The sequence below is a fragment of the Taudactylus pleione genome, unplaced genomic scaffold, assembly GCF_031769625.1.
Source record: "Taudactylus pleione unplaced genomic scaffold, aTauple2 ptg000092l, whole genome shotgun sequence".
Classification (NCBI taxonomy): domain Eukaryota; kingdom Metazoa; phylum Chordata; class Amphibia; order Anura; family Myobatrachidae; genus Taudactylus; species Taudactylus pleione.
In genome coordinates this window covers 14901508-14918085 of record NW_028284494.1, presented here as the reverse complement: position 1 = coordinate 14918085, position 16578 = coordinate 14901508, and the positions used below count along the sequence as shown (strand labels likewise).

At 43.0% G+C, this 16578-nt stretch overlaps 1 protein-coding gene across 1 annotated transcript in view; it reads right to left on the bottom strand.

Moving 5' to 3' along the window:
* The window catches only part of HCN1 (hyperpolarization activated cyclic nucleotide gated potassium channel 1), a 478812-nt gene that overhangs the window by 178467 nt on the left and 283767 nt on the right, over nucleotides 1-16578 (bottom strand). Inside the window, exon 4 of the mRNA XM_088469496.1 lies at nucleotides 1516-1677. Coding sequence (XP_088325622.1) covers nucleotides 1516-1677 — 162 coding nt within the window. The remainder of the gene's footprint in view (nucleotides 1-1515; nucleotides 1678-16578) is intronic.

The window sequence follows — 16578 nt, the reverse complement described above, 5'->3', positions numbered from 1 at the left end:
ATCCTTATCTGTATCTAAAACTAATCAAAACTCAAACAAAAAGCTGTCTTAGATTAAATAAAACTTGAGTGCTCAGTCATAACAAATGTTACCGACATGTTACCGTAGGTAAGGGCCCCCGACCGCCAACGCTCACTAACTGTACTTTTAATAAAATTCAATCTATATACTAAATTCAGACTTTACATGGTGACAGCTTGATCACATAACCTCACAAGATTATTATTATTAATAATAATAATAATAATAATAATAATAATAATATCAATAATAATAAGAAGAAGATTAAAGGAACAATTTGTGGGCTCGCCCGGATGACCAGCTTATCAGGAAGTCCTTGCGCTGGAAGTGATACATGGGACAGACCTTTTAAATACTACAACCTATGGAAATGTATATCCCTGTGTCATGCCACATGTACTATCCACACCCTCAGCAATGAACTACTGTATACAACACAGGAGTGAGGAAACAATGCACATATTAATTTCTCGTGGTCATTCAAATGCGGTCAAATATGAAGTCAACAAAAATGTAAAAACGAAATAGCTGGAAGATCAATTTGAATGAAGGTACAGTATAACGCTCCTTTAATAGATTTTTTTTTCTCTAAAGTACTGAACTGAAGTAAAACGTAGACCCTAATATTTAAGTGGGTAAAATGTATCTACGTTGCACCATAACACTGTATGAAAAGGTGTGTCTCGTCGAAATGACGGACACGATACACAGCGCCACATCAGGTTATGCCTGGAACAGAGTATTATCACACTGTGACAATGAGTTAGGTTGACCGGTATGTATATAATGTGATGTTCTCTTACTACGGTGCTAACAGAGGCATCATCAGTGTTCCGTATTATTACCGTACACATCCCCTATTGCTAAAGAGTAACGTTGACAGGTTTTTCCAATGAAACCCCTCTAGTTGTTTGAATTCTAATTTCTATATGAATAAAACCTCCTATTTACTAAACTGACATAACAGCAATGGCTTATATTTATTTTAACATCACTTACTGTATATAGTTGTAGCTTAAAACTATTATTTCAAACATGGTGTTTAATTTCTTATTTTTCTATTTGGATCATTTTACAAGACAACGATTACCTGTATAATTCTTAAAGGAATGGCGCCAAAATATAATTTTGATTGACGTTTTGTTCTAATTACTGTACACATAATGAAATGTTTCATTGAAACCATTACTACATACACGAGTGCAACATTTTAGTTAATTATACTTGTTGTGCTTCTTTATAGTATATTTGAATGGGGTAAAGTACTGTCTTTTAGCCTACAGATGTCACTGTTGCAATTGCAGTCTACAGAAAACATTCACCTGTGGCTAACTCTCTCCAAATGTAGCTGTTTACACTTTCTTCATTACTGAAAATAAGAACAGCTCTCTAAGATTTTAATTCAAAATTCAAACACTGATAACAAAGATCCATCATGTACAGCCTCAGTTACTACATGCAGGTGATCAGGAAAGAAACCAAGACAATACTTACGACCATATTATTTAAGGACACCCAGCAATCACTTGGGAATTCCTGAAGAAGAGGAACCAGAAACTGCAAACAGCCATCCCAGTGGCACAGGAGCAGCATCATCCCAATGAGGTTAAAGATTCTCACCACAGCGCTGGCAAGGTCATAGGTCATGTGGAAAATCTGTGAAAGAGAAAGTAATCAAATTATAAGTGTCTTGTAGAACGTTGTCTCGTCTATGTATAAGAAGTTTTTTAGGAAGTTTTTCTCAAAAGGTGTTAGGTTGAAAACCCTGCAAGACTCCCTTGAAACCCCCGCCCCCCCTCCTGTTGGCCCACCATTTGAATGGACCCGATCGATGTCATGAATGATTGTAATAAGAAAGGCCCACCAGAAAACGGTGGGCCTTTAGGAAACTGTAGGAAACGGTGATTTGATATTAATATACGAAGCAAACATTTTTATGCTAAAGAATAACATATCATTTGGAGGCGATTGTGGACTGGAGTAGTGTTTTTATTTTAATATAAAGTTACTTTTTTCATGAAGTCACCTTTTATGAGGTATGCCAGACAGCATAATTGGGGAGAGATGTATCAAGCTTTCTAAAGATTGGAGGTGTTGCCCATAGCAACCAAACATCTTGTCATTATTGATCAGCTGCATCAACCCTCTAAGAGCACTCATGGAGGGAACTACTGTATTATAAAGTTGAGAAGTGTGATTTATAGAACATCTACTTTACAGATTAAACTTCTCCCATAGAGTTAATAAGGGGGTACCCCAAAACACCCTGGTATTCGCCAAAGCCAAATGACACTGCAAGCCTAAAGGCGCACATCCACTAGGCGATATTAATGAGCGATTGCACGATTACAACATCGTAATCGTGCACTCGCTCGTTAATCGTGCACAAATCTTGCACTACAATGTTGTAAACGACCAGCGATGACCGCTCCCGCTGGTCGTTTCAGACATCATCGCCCGAACACGCCGGTCGATCTGCCGATAACAGATTGACCATGTTCGGGGATGAGGGAGGGTGCCTGCACTGAATGACTAATTGTTCAGTGTAGGCACTGCAGGGGATGGGGAACGACTACACGATTACAATGTTGTAATCCTACTGTCGTTACCCCATCGCCTAGTGGATGTGCGCCTTAACACGTTGTGTGCTCACAGTACAGATAGAGGATGTCCATCAATCCCTCATTCATACAGCTCAATAAGACAAGTATAATGAGCTCTCTCGCAAATAGACAGACACTCTCTCACTAATTTTCAAGTACACATTGGGCCTGATTCACAGTTCCATGTAAGTATATCTGTTAACGGATCCTGATATTTTTTTGCTCTGCACATGCATCCAAGCCGAACGCACTCAACTTTCAGCAACTACAGGAGTTACAGAGTTGGTACACATCTCAGCTGCATCTCCATTACTGGCTGAATGGGTGGCATTGGTTGGCAGTTCTGTGTTTACACGTACACTAAATGATGTGTACCCAGTACGATCTCGCTAAGGACTGGACCAGGTGGGGGTCCCGGCATTGGCAAGTGCATACACACTTGCCAATGACAGGAGCGACAGCGTGGGGTGATATCGCTCACTGGACCTGCATGCAGCGACATAGCCGGTACACACTGGCCAATGTGGACGATTTGTGGTCTTATCCACCAGATTGAACGACATATCGTCTAGTGTGTATCTGGCTTAAGTTTCAGGGTAGGCCATGGGCAAATAGACAGAACTGCAGGCTAGGCAGACTTTAGCGTCTCTGCAGATACCTGTCTGATTTCAGATGGATCTCTTGCTTTGGAGATAGTTACTGTCACAAGCGGATGGACAGGGGTGGAGTAGTAGCTTAAATACAGCCATCTCTTGAAAGCATGCGGCCACATCCGTGGCTAACCTACATGTCACTCTGGATCAGGCCCAATGGGATTACCCGGGCTCAGGCACCCAGATGGTGTGACCATGCCCAGTTCAGTAGGTGGCGCAGCATGTAAAGGGGGTCCAGGTATTCACAATGGGGAGGGGTGGGCAAGGTTAGGCCCTGGCGCTTGGTCACAACCTCTAGTACAGGAGCCCGATAGATCTCCCAGTGGCCATGGTGATTGGCATCCTGTAGGTTCTGGCCTTTTAACATAATCATTTCACAGAAACTGGCAACGTATCACAAACATCTTCATCATCAAAAATCAGTGGCCTATATACAGTATTATCACATTTTGGACTCAAACAGGAGAGCCACACCAACTGCCACCCCATACGTTGCCAAACATCGCCGGTCGGAACTCACTGACAGCTGGTGTGGCTCCTCTTTTTGAATTTTAGACTGCGCTGCAGCCCCGCCTCTGCTTGTAAGCATGTTTATATTTTCTTCAAAATTAAGGCCCATCCAAACCTCATGTATGTTACATCTAAATGCTTTCATTACTTTTGCTATTTGTGAGTCTAAACATGAATAATAGTTGAAGCAAAAATCGCCCTATTGAAAATATAGTCAGACTCTCATATAGTTGGCACCTCCAAGATATAGAATTATGAGACCACCCCCTAGCCTGAGAAATGTCCCTTTCAATGTGGGTACTCAACTCGCAAATTAGTTTTCTTGGACATGACATGAGGCAAATGAGTGTCCTACACTTATATGCAGCCGGGAGTGCTAACGGTGTACCCCCAAAGTTTCTGCCATGTTTCCTAATTAGTCATCCACTTACCCATATAGGGCATACTTACCTACTCTCCCAGAATGGGTGGGAGACCTCAGATTTTTCAGGTAGTCTCCCGGACCCCTGGAAGAGTTTATGGATCTACCGCATTACACCCAACTCCTAGTGAAGTGGGCAAAAGGGGGATTTAATACCTGGCATCGTGGGTCAGTGGTGAGGGGGCGGAGCTAATATGATGAAAATTGCATCAATTCAGCTCTGATCCCTTCCCACGATTCACTGCATTTTGCCGAGACAGGGGCACGGCCTAATGAAGTAAAGGCTCTGCCCCACCCTTGAAAATGCGGGACATAAAGTCAGTAAGTATACTACAGGGCCTCATTCAGATTTAGGAACAAATAAAAATGGAGCAAACCTTCTGGAGCAAACCAATACAAGAGGTGCAAATGCATTTATGTTTTCTGCATGCAGGGAAAATACTGATTGCTTTTGCAAATAATGGTCAGCTTTGTGTTTACAATGAAATTTAGAATCAAACTAGCACACAACTCTTCCCAACAATAAATCTCTGCACATATTAAATCTACCCCACCTGCCGTTCAACATGGCTTTGCCAAGGTGCAATTTGCTCCTTCATCTTTTTTTTTGCTCCTAACTCTGAATCAGACCCATAAAGGGGCCATCTGTGCACAAACAGATACATAACACCACATGACTGCACTGCGGAGTCATATTTTTCCAGCTTCATAACTAACCCTTACTTTCACCTGCAGCTAAAATCGACAATGTTTTTATTTTTATAACTATCTCAAATACCCAAGATACCACCGACGTACAGACGTTCTTTATCTTGTAGCTGCTACTAAATCCTCGTAATGCCTTTTATCACAAATGGCTGGAGCTTTATGGAACATCTGTAACTGTAAAGTATAATAAAATGTAAACAACTGCAACATAAAAATCATCTAATGCCATCGTCTGCTCTGGTACAGGAGATTTAATTTAAGGCTATCGTAGCAATACTTTGCTCCATAGTATATAAGATCATTGGAGAGGACTGGGGATGCATTAAAGATAACCTGTAACTTTTTGGATGAATCACTTGGTACATTTATACAGTTATATGCTATGCTGATGTTTACGGAGTTGAGCGATTATCAGTAAACAGTGCATGCATCTAAGTCACAATGCGCATGCATCAAAGTACATTACTCGCAGTGCGATTGACAGTCAGGGGACGCTTGGGGGAGGTAACAAGGAGTGGCGACAAAGAACACAGGTGTGTTGTGACCGTGTCAGGGGTGTAACAACCTGCATCTGTGATCCCATAAGCAATAAAATAAATATGGCGCTGGCATCTCAGTTCCCGCAGCCATCATGCGGGACCATAGCCTTACTCAGGACTGTACACAGATCCTAGGATTTGCCAAGCCGTCTGTGGGCGTCTCGATACATCTCCCGGCATCTGAGATGTCTGCATGTTTTTGCATAGCAGCTGCGTACAAAGACGCGGCAGCATTAGCGCCCAACTCTCACTCAGGACCTATGTCCCAACATCTGGAAGAGAAAATTGAAGAAAAAAAAACGCTACTTATATACAAATAGCCTGATTCGGCTTAAGGGGGCTGTTTATCAATTTAACTCTGCCCTTCAAACATGTGGAAACTGCTGTGTCACTGTAATGTAACAAACCATTACATTTCACTAGAATGTAACAACTATAGTTTCATTAGAATGTAACAAAATATAAAAAAAGGTATAAAGTTTCACTATAATGTAACGAATTATACAGTTTTGCTTGAATGTAACAAAGTATAAAGTCTCACTAGAATGTAACAAAGTATAAGGTTTCACTATAATGTAACAAAGTATGACGTTTCACTTGAATGAAACAAAGTATACATTTTTACTAGAATGTAAACGTATAAGGCTTCACTAAAATGTAATAAAGTTTAAAGTTTCACTAGAATGAATAAAATTAGAATGTTTCACTGTCTCACTAGAATATATCAAAGTAGACATATTTACTAGAATGTAACAAAGTCTAAGGTTTCACTAAAATATATCAAAGTTTAAAGTTTCACTAGAATGTAACAAATTATAATGTTTCACTAGAATTTAACAAAGTAAACAGGTTCACTAGAATGAAACAAAATATAGTTTCACTATAATGTAACAAAGTATAAAGTTTCACTGGAATGTAACAAAGTATAATTTTTTTTTTACTAGAATGTAACAAAGTATAAAGCTTCACTAAAATATATCAAAGTTTAAAGTTTCACTAGAATGTAACAAAGTATAAAGGCCCTCATTCAGAGCCGCTCGTAAGCGGCAGTACGCTCGTTCCGAGCGATATTTGCACATCTGCGCATGCGTACGGTTTTTAGTACGCATGCGCGAACCAGTCAGTGCGGCCGAAAATCGTTTGTTCGCTATATAGCGAGTGCCTGCTAATTTGAGTGACAGAATGAGGCGTATGTGGGTGGTAACAGGGGAAGGTGCTTGTAAACGGGGAGTGGAGATCAGAACGCAGGCGTGCTTAAAGGTCAAAGCGGGCGTTTTATGGGTGTGCATAATTAATACAGCAGCGTCATTCACCACGTCACTGGGTTATTTTATAGTCAGAACTGCTCGCAATATTGTGGTTGAAAAAACCAACCACAAGAATAGCGAGCAGTTCATACGCTGTTCGATGTACTCGATTAATCTAATAAATAGCGGACATGACGTATGATGTGAGCGGCCAGGGGGCGTTTTTATCAAATAAACGAGCGTATGTTTTGCTCGCTCGTTCAGACATGGAGGCGGCAACAGACCGCAAAGAGCGAACGGTTCATTTGAATAGCCACCCCCTTTTTATGAACGAGCGAGCGCTAATTGCGAGCGGCTCTGAATGAGGGCCAAAGTTTCACTAGAATGTATCAAAGTATAAAGTTTCACTAGAATGTAACAAAGTATAAGGCTTCACTAAAATATATCAAAGTTTAAAGTTTAACTAGAATGTAACAATTTATAATGTTTCACTAGAATGTAACATAGTATACAGTCTCACTAGAATGAAACAAACTATAAAGTTTCACTATAATGTAACGAACTATAAAGTTTCACTGGAATGTAACAAAGTATAAAGTTTCACTAGAATGTAACAAAGTAATAATCAGAGATACCTAGACAGCCCTTGCACAAGCTGTACCCATTGTTTTCTATGTGGATCGTGTGTAACAAACCATGAGAAGCTTAGCTTGTCTGAGCTTGTATGTGTTGGCTATATTAAATGAAGCCACCCTGATGGAGACGGATCTTACGTCTCACTGATTGGCAATCCAAGCTTCACACATTCCCCAGAAAAAATATTCCTTATTGCCGTAATATGTTGTGCTAAGGAATGATAATTTCGGCCTCATGAAATGAATCACTCTGTTGGTACCTACAGTAGAAGATATTGATTTAGCACATCCCAAACTCTCAACTGACCAATGGTAGAATTAGTACACAGATTTTTACTTAGGTTGACACAAGTATTCATCATCGCAAACCACTTCCAAATACACAACAATAAGACACATTACCAGGGAGTTTTTACATTATTAAGGTAGTGGGTGGTGCCTTAATGACTCAATTGTTTTATATTTGCCATGTCTGATTGTTCCCATCACGTCATCACGGGCGCCTGTTCCTTGTACCTATGTATCCGTACACATCTAGGAACACATCAAGGCACTAAAATTCCCCCAAAATAGCATCAATGCAAGTACTGTATATTGAATTAATGAATTAGGCAAGTGCTATTAACAGATAAAGCAGGTATCTAGCCATAAAATATTTCCTATAGATCCAATCAAGGCACAATTCTAATGGACAGAAGGAAAACAGCTCAAAGCACTTACATTAAGTCCAAAAGACCTACACGTGCTGTAGAATGCAATGCATGAAGGGAATATGCATCTTAGTACAAATGTGAGCAGTTGATGTCTCATATATATATCTTACACACATCCACAAATGAGTGCATTACTTAGATACCGGTATTGGTTATGCATTCATAATTTAAAGGGCTACATAATACTTGTTAAAAATGTTTATTGGCCGCTATCCGCATTATTATGATTTCTTTGAAATGCCCCATTAAATTAACATTTACCAGTCCTGGAAATCCATTTAAACAATCATGTCATTAAATGCAAAATCCCCATTCTCACATGTGGGTGCAAAACGCAGGGTCACGCTGATAGCCTGTACTCAGCAACATACTACTGATTTACCCAGCATCTCCCATCAGGTAAAAGCAGGTAAATTCTGTACCCCTGTAGACAGGCACCCCATATAAAAAATATTGATCCCCTAATAATCCCTGTCCGCCCTCTGCTTGAGGATGACAAGCAAACTTCTAAATGCATAATGCTTGGCATGCTAGCATGCTTAGTTACAATGTAGCCCCCTTTCTGAATAATGTCTTTATAATGTAAGCTCCTACAATAATTGCTTTTGAAACCCTGAGGTCATGAATCACCCAACATTGTGCACCCAAAAATACAGTCCATCTCCTGACTACGGGTTAGACTCCATATTTGCTAACATTTTTATAATATACGATTATGAGGTGTTGCTAGATTGATATAAAGGAAGACTATAGTTACATTACTAATGTGACATTGCACTAAGGTAATGAGTACATTGAAGTAAGCTTAAAGGAATAAGCCTTAAGATCTATAGACCTTTGATCACAAATCAGTCTGTCATTGCTTTGCAAATGATGACCCAGTGTTACCATAATTATAGCTATGATCGAAGCCTGTTCTTTTCAGTGTTAGAAGATAACAAATAGAGATATTGCAAGGAACACAGATGACGGTAGAGGATGAGTTTCACGTTACAACAACTAGGGAAAATGGTGAAGGATTTGTTAAAGGCATTCTAAGGCAAGTCACCTTGGGGTCTATGTACTAAGCCTTGGAGAGAGATAAAGTGGATGGGGATATAGTACCAACCAATCAGCTCCTAACTATCATTTTTTCAAACACAGCCTGTAAAGTGACAGTTAGGAGCTGATTGGCTGGTACTTATCCCTCTCCAAGGCTTAGTACATAGGGATACTTATTTCTTTGCATTTCTTTATTCAAAGGAGTAGAGGTGATATAAACATGACATCCACATGTTGAACTGTATATATCAGCTACATATTGTATCATTGCCAAGTAAAAATTGTAGAACACGACATTGCTAGAACACGACATTGCTTGAACAAGGGAATAACCTTATAACAAACAGCAAGGTGATTTATAAACATGTTTTAGTAAAATAGCCATTATATGCAAAATGTTTAATACAGTAAATTAACACGTTGACTTAGATATCTCTTATAGGATTAGTCAGGGCAGGTTACAATTAGCACTTCAGGCTTTAGAACAGTAGTGAAATCAGCCATTTCTGTTTTCACTACTGTGACCCATCTCTCTACCGTAATTAGGCACTTACTACGGTCTAAATGGACTTGGATAAGAACCATGGACCAAAGAGCGCAGTGTAATAATCTATGCTACACATTTATTGTGGGTGCTCGGGAGTTGCTGAGAAATGAGCACTGTGATTTATCTCCCCTATTTATTACATATGCACATACTAATGAACAAAGTGACTTTCTATTCAAATGATGCAGAAATAAAAGATGATAATTTTTTCTCTACTTTGTTGCACTAAGGCTACATTAGGAGGCTTAATGGGTCTTGACAAAGATATATAGACCTCTATGTAATATATACAGTAGCTAGAAAACATAAAACGTCTGGATTATAAATGATCAGTATTCTGTAAGGTTGGCAAAGATATCACTTATGAGGAAATGTCTCCATTTATCCGGGTGCTACACCTTATGAATTGAAACTGAAGCATTATAAAGAAGAATTTAAAAAAATATAAAATGATAACGGTTATTTGCACGAACATGAGAGAGGATTTATCATGGACTGATATGTCCAAAAATGAATTGGTTAGTGATTATTCCACATATTATTATAAGAAAGGAAAGTCTCACAACCCGTAGTGGATCACCAAGTTTGCTGCCTCATCCAGGTCACTAAGTCCGCATTTATTCCCTGCTCGCTGACGCTCCATAACCCTGTCTTCCACAAGAATGCATCAAAATAACAAATGCATTTAAGCAATCAATTAAAAAAAAAATATACTGAAACATGAAAAGATAGAAAGGAAAATAACCAGTTGCAGAAATTGAAGTTGTCTTTAGAGCATAATTGACAACAATTTATGTAATTGTAATTTACATTAATTACTGTGTATGATTTAAGGGGGTTGGGTATGTTATCCCGGTTGCCAGGATGACAGTGGTCAGAATACCCGCAGTTGTCGACGACGCCCAACCCCCCTAACCTAACCCACCTTTCCCGCAGCCTAATGCTACCCATACACGGTGTGATATGCACCTTGAGACGCGACGGCTGATCCGATGGCCGACATATCGGGCGGTCTCCACACACGGAGTTATCCGCTGTCGACCGCCCGATATGCCGGCACCCCCCTCCCCCACCCTGCATGGGATCAAATATCACATCACCAGATCAAGTGAACCTGCAGTAAGATCTGGAGGTGCGATGTACGACCCCACGGGAGCGCGCATTGGCCGATATCATGCCCACACACGGTATGATATAGCAGACATATCGTACCAATCCATCGGATCGGCTGCTAATTGCACCATGTATGGGGTCTTAACTCTAAAGCTTTTGGACACCTGTCTCAGACGGATCTTTTGCACCCAGCGTGGGGCTAGTGTAAGTCCCAATACTAATAATGAAGGCGGCTGTGGACGTGAGAACGGTGGGCCTCAACATGGCGTGTCACTGATTTTTTTTGTATACACGGGTAGATTTTCGCATTACCATAATGTAGAGCATTGTGGTCCCCAATTGCCGGCAATGGGGACCCGGCAGCAGTCTTTCTGGCTTCAGCAAAGCCTTCCAGGCACTGCGGGGTCCCTACTGAGTTAATCAGTCATGCACATGCGCAGACTCACCGCCGCGCATGTGCATGACATAGTAGCCCGTCGCTGGCAGCGATAGTGGAGGACCCCGCTGGGCGAGGAGGACATTGCTGGACCTTGCAGGCGAGGAGGACATTGCTGGACCCCATTGGGCGAGGAGGACATTACTGGACCTCGCAGGCGAGGAGGACATTGCTGGATCCCGTTGGGTGAGGAGGACATTACTGGACCTCGCAGGCGAGGAGGACATTGCTGGACCCCGCTGGGTGAGGAGGACATTGCTGGACCCCGCTGGGCGAGGAGGACATTGCTGGACTCCGCTGGGCGAGGAGGACATTGCTGGACTCCGCTGGGCGAGGAGGACATTGCTGGACCCCGCTGGGCGAGGAGGACATTGCTGGACCCCGCTGGGTGAGGAGGACATTGCTGGACCCCGCTGGGCGAGGAGGACATTGCTGGACCCCGCTGGGCGAGGAGGACATTGCTGGACTCCGCTGGGCGAGGAGGACATTGCTGGACTCCACTGGGCGAGGAGGACATTGCTGGACTCCGCTGGGCGAGGAGGACATTACTGGACCCCGCTGGGTGAGGAGGACATTTCTGGACCCCGCTGGGTGAGGAGGACATTACTGGACCCCGCTGGGTGAGGAGGACATTGCTGGACCTTGCTGGCGAGCTCTGTAATGATGAATACCAGTGGCATATTTGATTAGTTCATTAAATAAAATATGCCGCTGGTATTTAGGTTCATTGTTAAATGGGGCCCTATATTTTTAACCAGAATGATGATTTACCTTGTTCTTATTATACCAATCGTACTATAAATAGCATATTCAATTGGTACCCACATATAAATTAATTACTTACTAAAAGCCTGCATCAAGTGAATGACATGACTAAAGAAATACTTAACACTCAGAAATAGTTACTCATTTTTTTAAACAGATATTTTAACTTAAACCTGAGCTCTTTATACAGACTCAATCTCAATTATGGCTCTTACAGCATCCTTCAGACTTCCGTTTCCCAGTCATTGATTCATGCCTTTCATAGTGCAGAGAATATTGATTGTTACTTCGCTGAAAAACACAGCTCGAAAGCAATGATCAAACTTTTACCCCATTTGGTTAGTAAGAAACAAATTATATATATATATATATATATATATATATATATATATATATATATATATATATATGGGCAAATGCCTTCTCTTCTCATAATGTCAAATTTTAAACTGAAACCAGACTCTAGCTGTCTTCGGGGAAGATTTTGTTTGGACCTAAAGACACGAAGTCATGCTGGTTTGTACACTGTATTAACAATACTTGTAACGTCTACAGCATGTCTCCCAGGAATGGCGTTTCATGTGAATAGTAGCTGTGTCACCCAAAGCCTCAGTATCTTACACATAAAAAAGATTTTCCGCGTAATTAAGTAAGTCCTCACTATGCCACTGAGGTGATGCTACTGGGACTGACACAAATGTCACTAAACGCCATCCCAGAAAGGGTCATTTGTAAATTGCATAGATGCAGATCCGGCTCTGGTGTGATCGGCGCCGGGTCAGGAAAATCCAGGGTCGGCGCCGGCTAAATCCCAGGTCTGATCCGGATTGGAACCCTGTTCCAACCTCCAGGTCAAACCATACTTGCCTACCCTCCCGATTTGGTAGGGAGCCCCCCGAAAATCGGGTGCCGCTCCCGACCTCCCGGGATGGCAGGCAAGTCTCCCGGCTGCCGCTGACCCCTCCTGTCCCACCGCCGACCCACTGCCGGGAGACTTGTTGTCCCACAACAAGTCTCCCGGCAGTGAAGGGGGGCGGTGACGCGAATTGTGTCATTTTGGCACCGCCCCCCGCTTCACACTGCCTGTAATATCGGCAGTGTGTAGCAAGGGCGGGGCCAAAATGACGCGCTCATGTGGCTCCGCCCCCGCCCCGCCCGCAAAAACTTCTCATCTTGCCGGCCTGCTGCATCGCAAATGCAGCAGGGGGTGTATGACACCCCCTGCTGCATTTGCGATCCCAGCACTGCAATGGAGGACGCAAGCTGGGATCACCATTGTGACCATCGGTGGTAGATGTTCGCGATGGTGGATGGCCCGGGCCGCCAGCCAGCTTAGTAAGTCTCAGTGTACTCAGGCTGGCCGGCTTGCAAGCCCAGGACACTTGGTCGACGCAGTCCCTGGGCTTGCCGCCCCCGTTTCCGGGAACACCGGGCCCCTGCACTGACCCTTAAATGCCCCTATCTGTCAATCAGGCAAAGGCACAGAAGGGTCTGCACTTACAGAATGGGTCCTGCGCACGCGCAGATTCCCTATAATAGGGAATCTGCAATCAGCGGTGGCCCATTGACAACTGTTCGCCTATGATATGCATCTCAGGGGGATGTAGTCAAAAGGTCGCCAACAACAATCCTGCCATTCATAATGTTGACACCACAATGTAGAGTTATGATGTCTACATTGTTAAAATTTCGACAATGTATCGACATTCTAAGAATGTTGACATGGCAAAATGTCAACATTAGGTTGTGTGCGGGAGGGTTAGGGATAGGCTGCTGTGGGGAGGTTAGTGTTAGGCACTAGAGGGAGGGTTAATGGTAGGGATTAGGGTTAGGGGAGAAATATTCACCCGGACGCTGCAGGTCTCACCTGGAAGTCACAGTCACATGACCACCAGGACCCGAAAGACACCGTTGCATCCATTGGGAGCAGGTAAGTCATCGCCGGGCCACCATGGACAATATGTTGACAGTCTAACATGTCAGCATTTCATAGCTGTCTACATAATGAATGTCGACATGGTCAACGTCGACATCATTACCATGTCAACATTATGATTGTCAACGTGTCATACCCAACCTGCATCGTACAATTGTGATATTAAATGCAGTAAGGAAAACAAAATACTAAATCATTAATTTATTAAAGCATTTATTCGACTTTAAACAATTCTGAAATTTGTATTTTTATTTTTTTATCTTTATTTTTTGAGATTTTTAAAAGTTTGAACAAACATGCACCTTAAAACCAAAAAAAAGGTTCCATGCGCAGTACATATGTGTGACCTAGAAATACCAGATCATCATGACTAGTAGGGACCCCGACGTGATGCTGTAAGTCACTGCTTACTGATGCCGGCCCGTGTTGTCGGGTACCCCGTTTATATATATATATATATATATATATATATATTTTTTATGAAAAAAATAGACCCAAAAACATATGTTCTATCACTTCGATATTAGCAGTGATAGAAAATAGGACTTTTCAGGGCTATTTGAAAAATAGACTCCTAAAAGATCTAAATAGGTAAAAAACCTCTACATGTCTATTATTTTGACTTCAAGTTTAATGAAAATACATTTTTAAATATCTTCACACAGTAACATGCAAATGAACATAAAACTTTCTAAAAGATGTTGACTAGTTACAACTAATAATAAATCATTATGAAAATGAAATATTTCACATTGATTGTTTATCTATATCCTAAATTACCCAATAGTCATAACAAAAACAAATGTATTATTTAAATGTATTACTTCAGGTATACACATGAGCAAGGGCTGGTTATTTGTGCCAAAATTTAACTAAAAGCAAATAACATAAGAAGAAGTAACTTGTGTAAGTATGTAGCAATTAAATAAATTTAATTGGAAAACTTCCACCGGCTGCGCTCAAAGTAATGTACTGTACAACAGTCTAATGAACCTCAGATTACATTACAGCAATTACTACCACAATGCCTGCTCTTATTTCCTGCCATGTTAGCAAACAGAGAACTGTCAGCAACCGAAACACAAAGGTAGACTTCACCAGCGCAGAATAGAAATCCTTTATTTACTATGACTGCACATGTACTGTAAATATACATGACAATAAGATTCAACCCTCCCACAGAGCTTATTCATTGTTACACATATATTCTAGCTACAGTACCAGGGGTGGATTGGCCCATATCTTTATCAGCAAAAGCCCGGTGGGCCGATTGGTTTGTGGGGCCGCTTCTCAATTGTAGCCCTGCCCCCCGAATCGCATCGCCCGACTGTTATTTTTTTTTATTAGCATGACAGGCAGCCCCGGGGCCGCCCAGGCAGCCAGCCCGATTGTCTCCTCTCCACTCTGTCCCCTCCCCAGGCTGTGAAGTGTGAAGTTAAACTTTAATTTCACAGCCTGGGGAGGAGACAGAGGAGAGGAGACAATCTGGCTAGCTGCAGTGCCTGGTAGACTCAGAATTCAGGAAGACCTGGTGTGAGGGTTTATTTAAGAATCATTAAATCTCCGGTTAGGGAAGCCGGCCCGCAGTGCAGTGGGGACAACGGGGCTGGGCTGGCTGCCTGGGAGGTTGGGAGACTCAGGCACTACCATCTTGACCTGCAGCATGCAGGACTGTACCAGGTGACAGGATGGGCTGATAGGGAGATGGAGTCTGAAGAGATGATATTTCTCATCTGTATCAGGGGGGGATGTCTGGGGTGGGGGCCCTGGGGGGGATTCATGATGATCTGAGAGGGGTTGGCGGGGGGGAGGGTTATTCTGTACTAAGGAGAGGATGATCTGTCTGGTGGGGGGTTATACTGTGCTAAGGGGAGATGATCTGTCTGAGGGGGGTTATTCTGTGCTAGAGGAGATGATGATCTGTGAGGGGGAGGCGGGTCTGCTGTACCAGGGGGAGTTATGTCTGAGGGGGAGGCGGGTCTGCTGTACCAGGGGGAGATATGTCTGAGGGGGAGGGGGGTCTGCTGTACCAGGGGGAGATATGTCTGAGGGAGAGGGGGGTTTGCTGTACCAGGGGAAGATATGTCTGAGGGGGAGGGGGGTCTGCTGTACCAGGGGGAGTTATGTCTGAGGGGGAGGCGGGTCTGCTGTACCAGGGGGATATATGTCTGAGGGGGAGGGGGGTCTGCTGTACCAGGGGGAGATATGTCTGAGGGAGAGGGGGGTTTGCTGTACCAGGGGGAGATATGTCTGAGGGGGAGGGGGGTCTGCTGTACCAGGGGGAGTTATGTCTGAGGGGGAGGCGGGTCTGCTGTACCAGGGGGAGATATGTCTGGGGGAGGGGGGTCTGCTGTACCAGGGGGAGTTATGTCTGAGGGGGAGGCGGGTCTGCTGTACCAGGGGGAGATATGTCTGAGGGGGAGGGGGGTCTGCTGTACCAGGGGGAGATATGTCTGAGGGGTAGGGGGGTCTGCTGCACTAGGGGGAGTTGATCTGTCTGTGGGGCGGGGTAATTTTATGCTAAGGAGAAATTATCTCTTTGCAGGGGAGGGGGGCTATTATGTGCTAGGGCAGGAGGATGGTGCTGGGGAGATGCAGGATGATGGCACTGGGGAGACGCATGTTGATGGCGCTGGGGAGACGCATGATAATGGTGCTGGGGAAACGCAGGATGATGGCGTTGGGGAGAT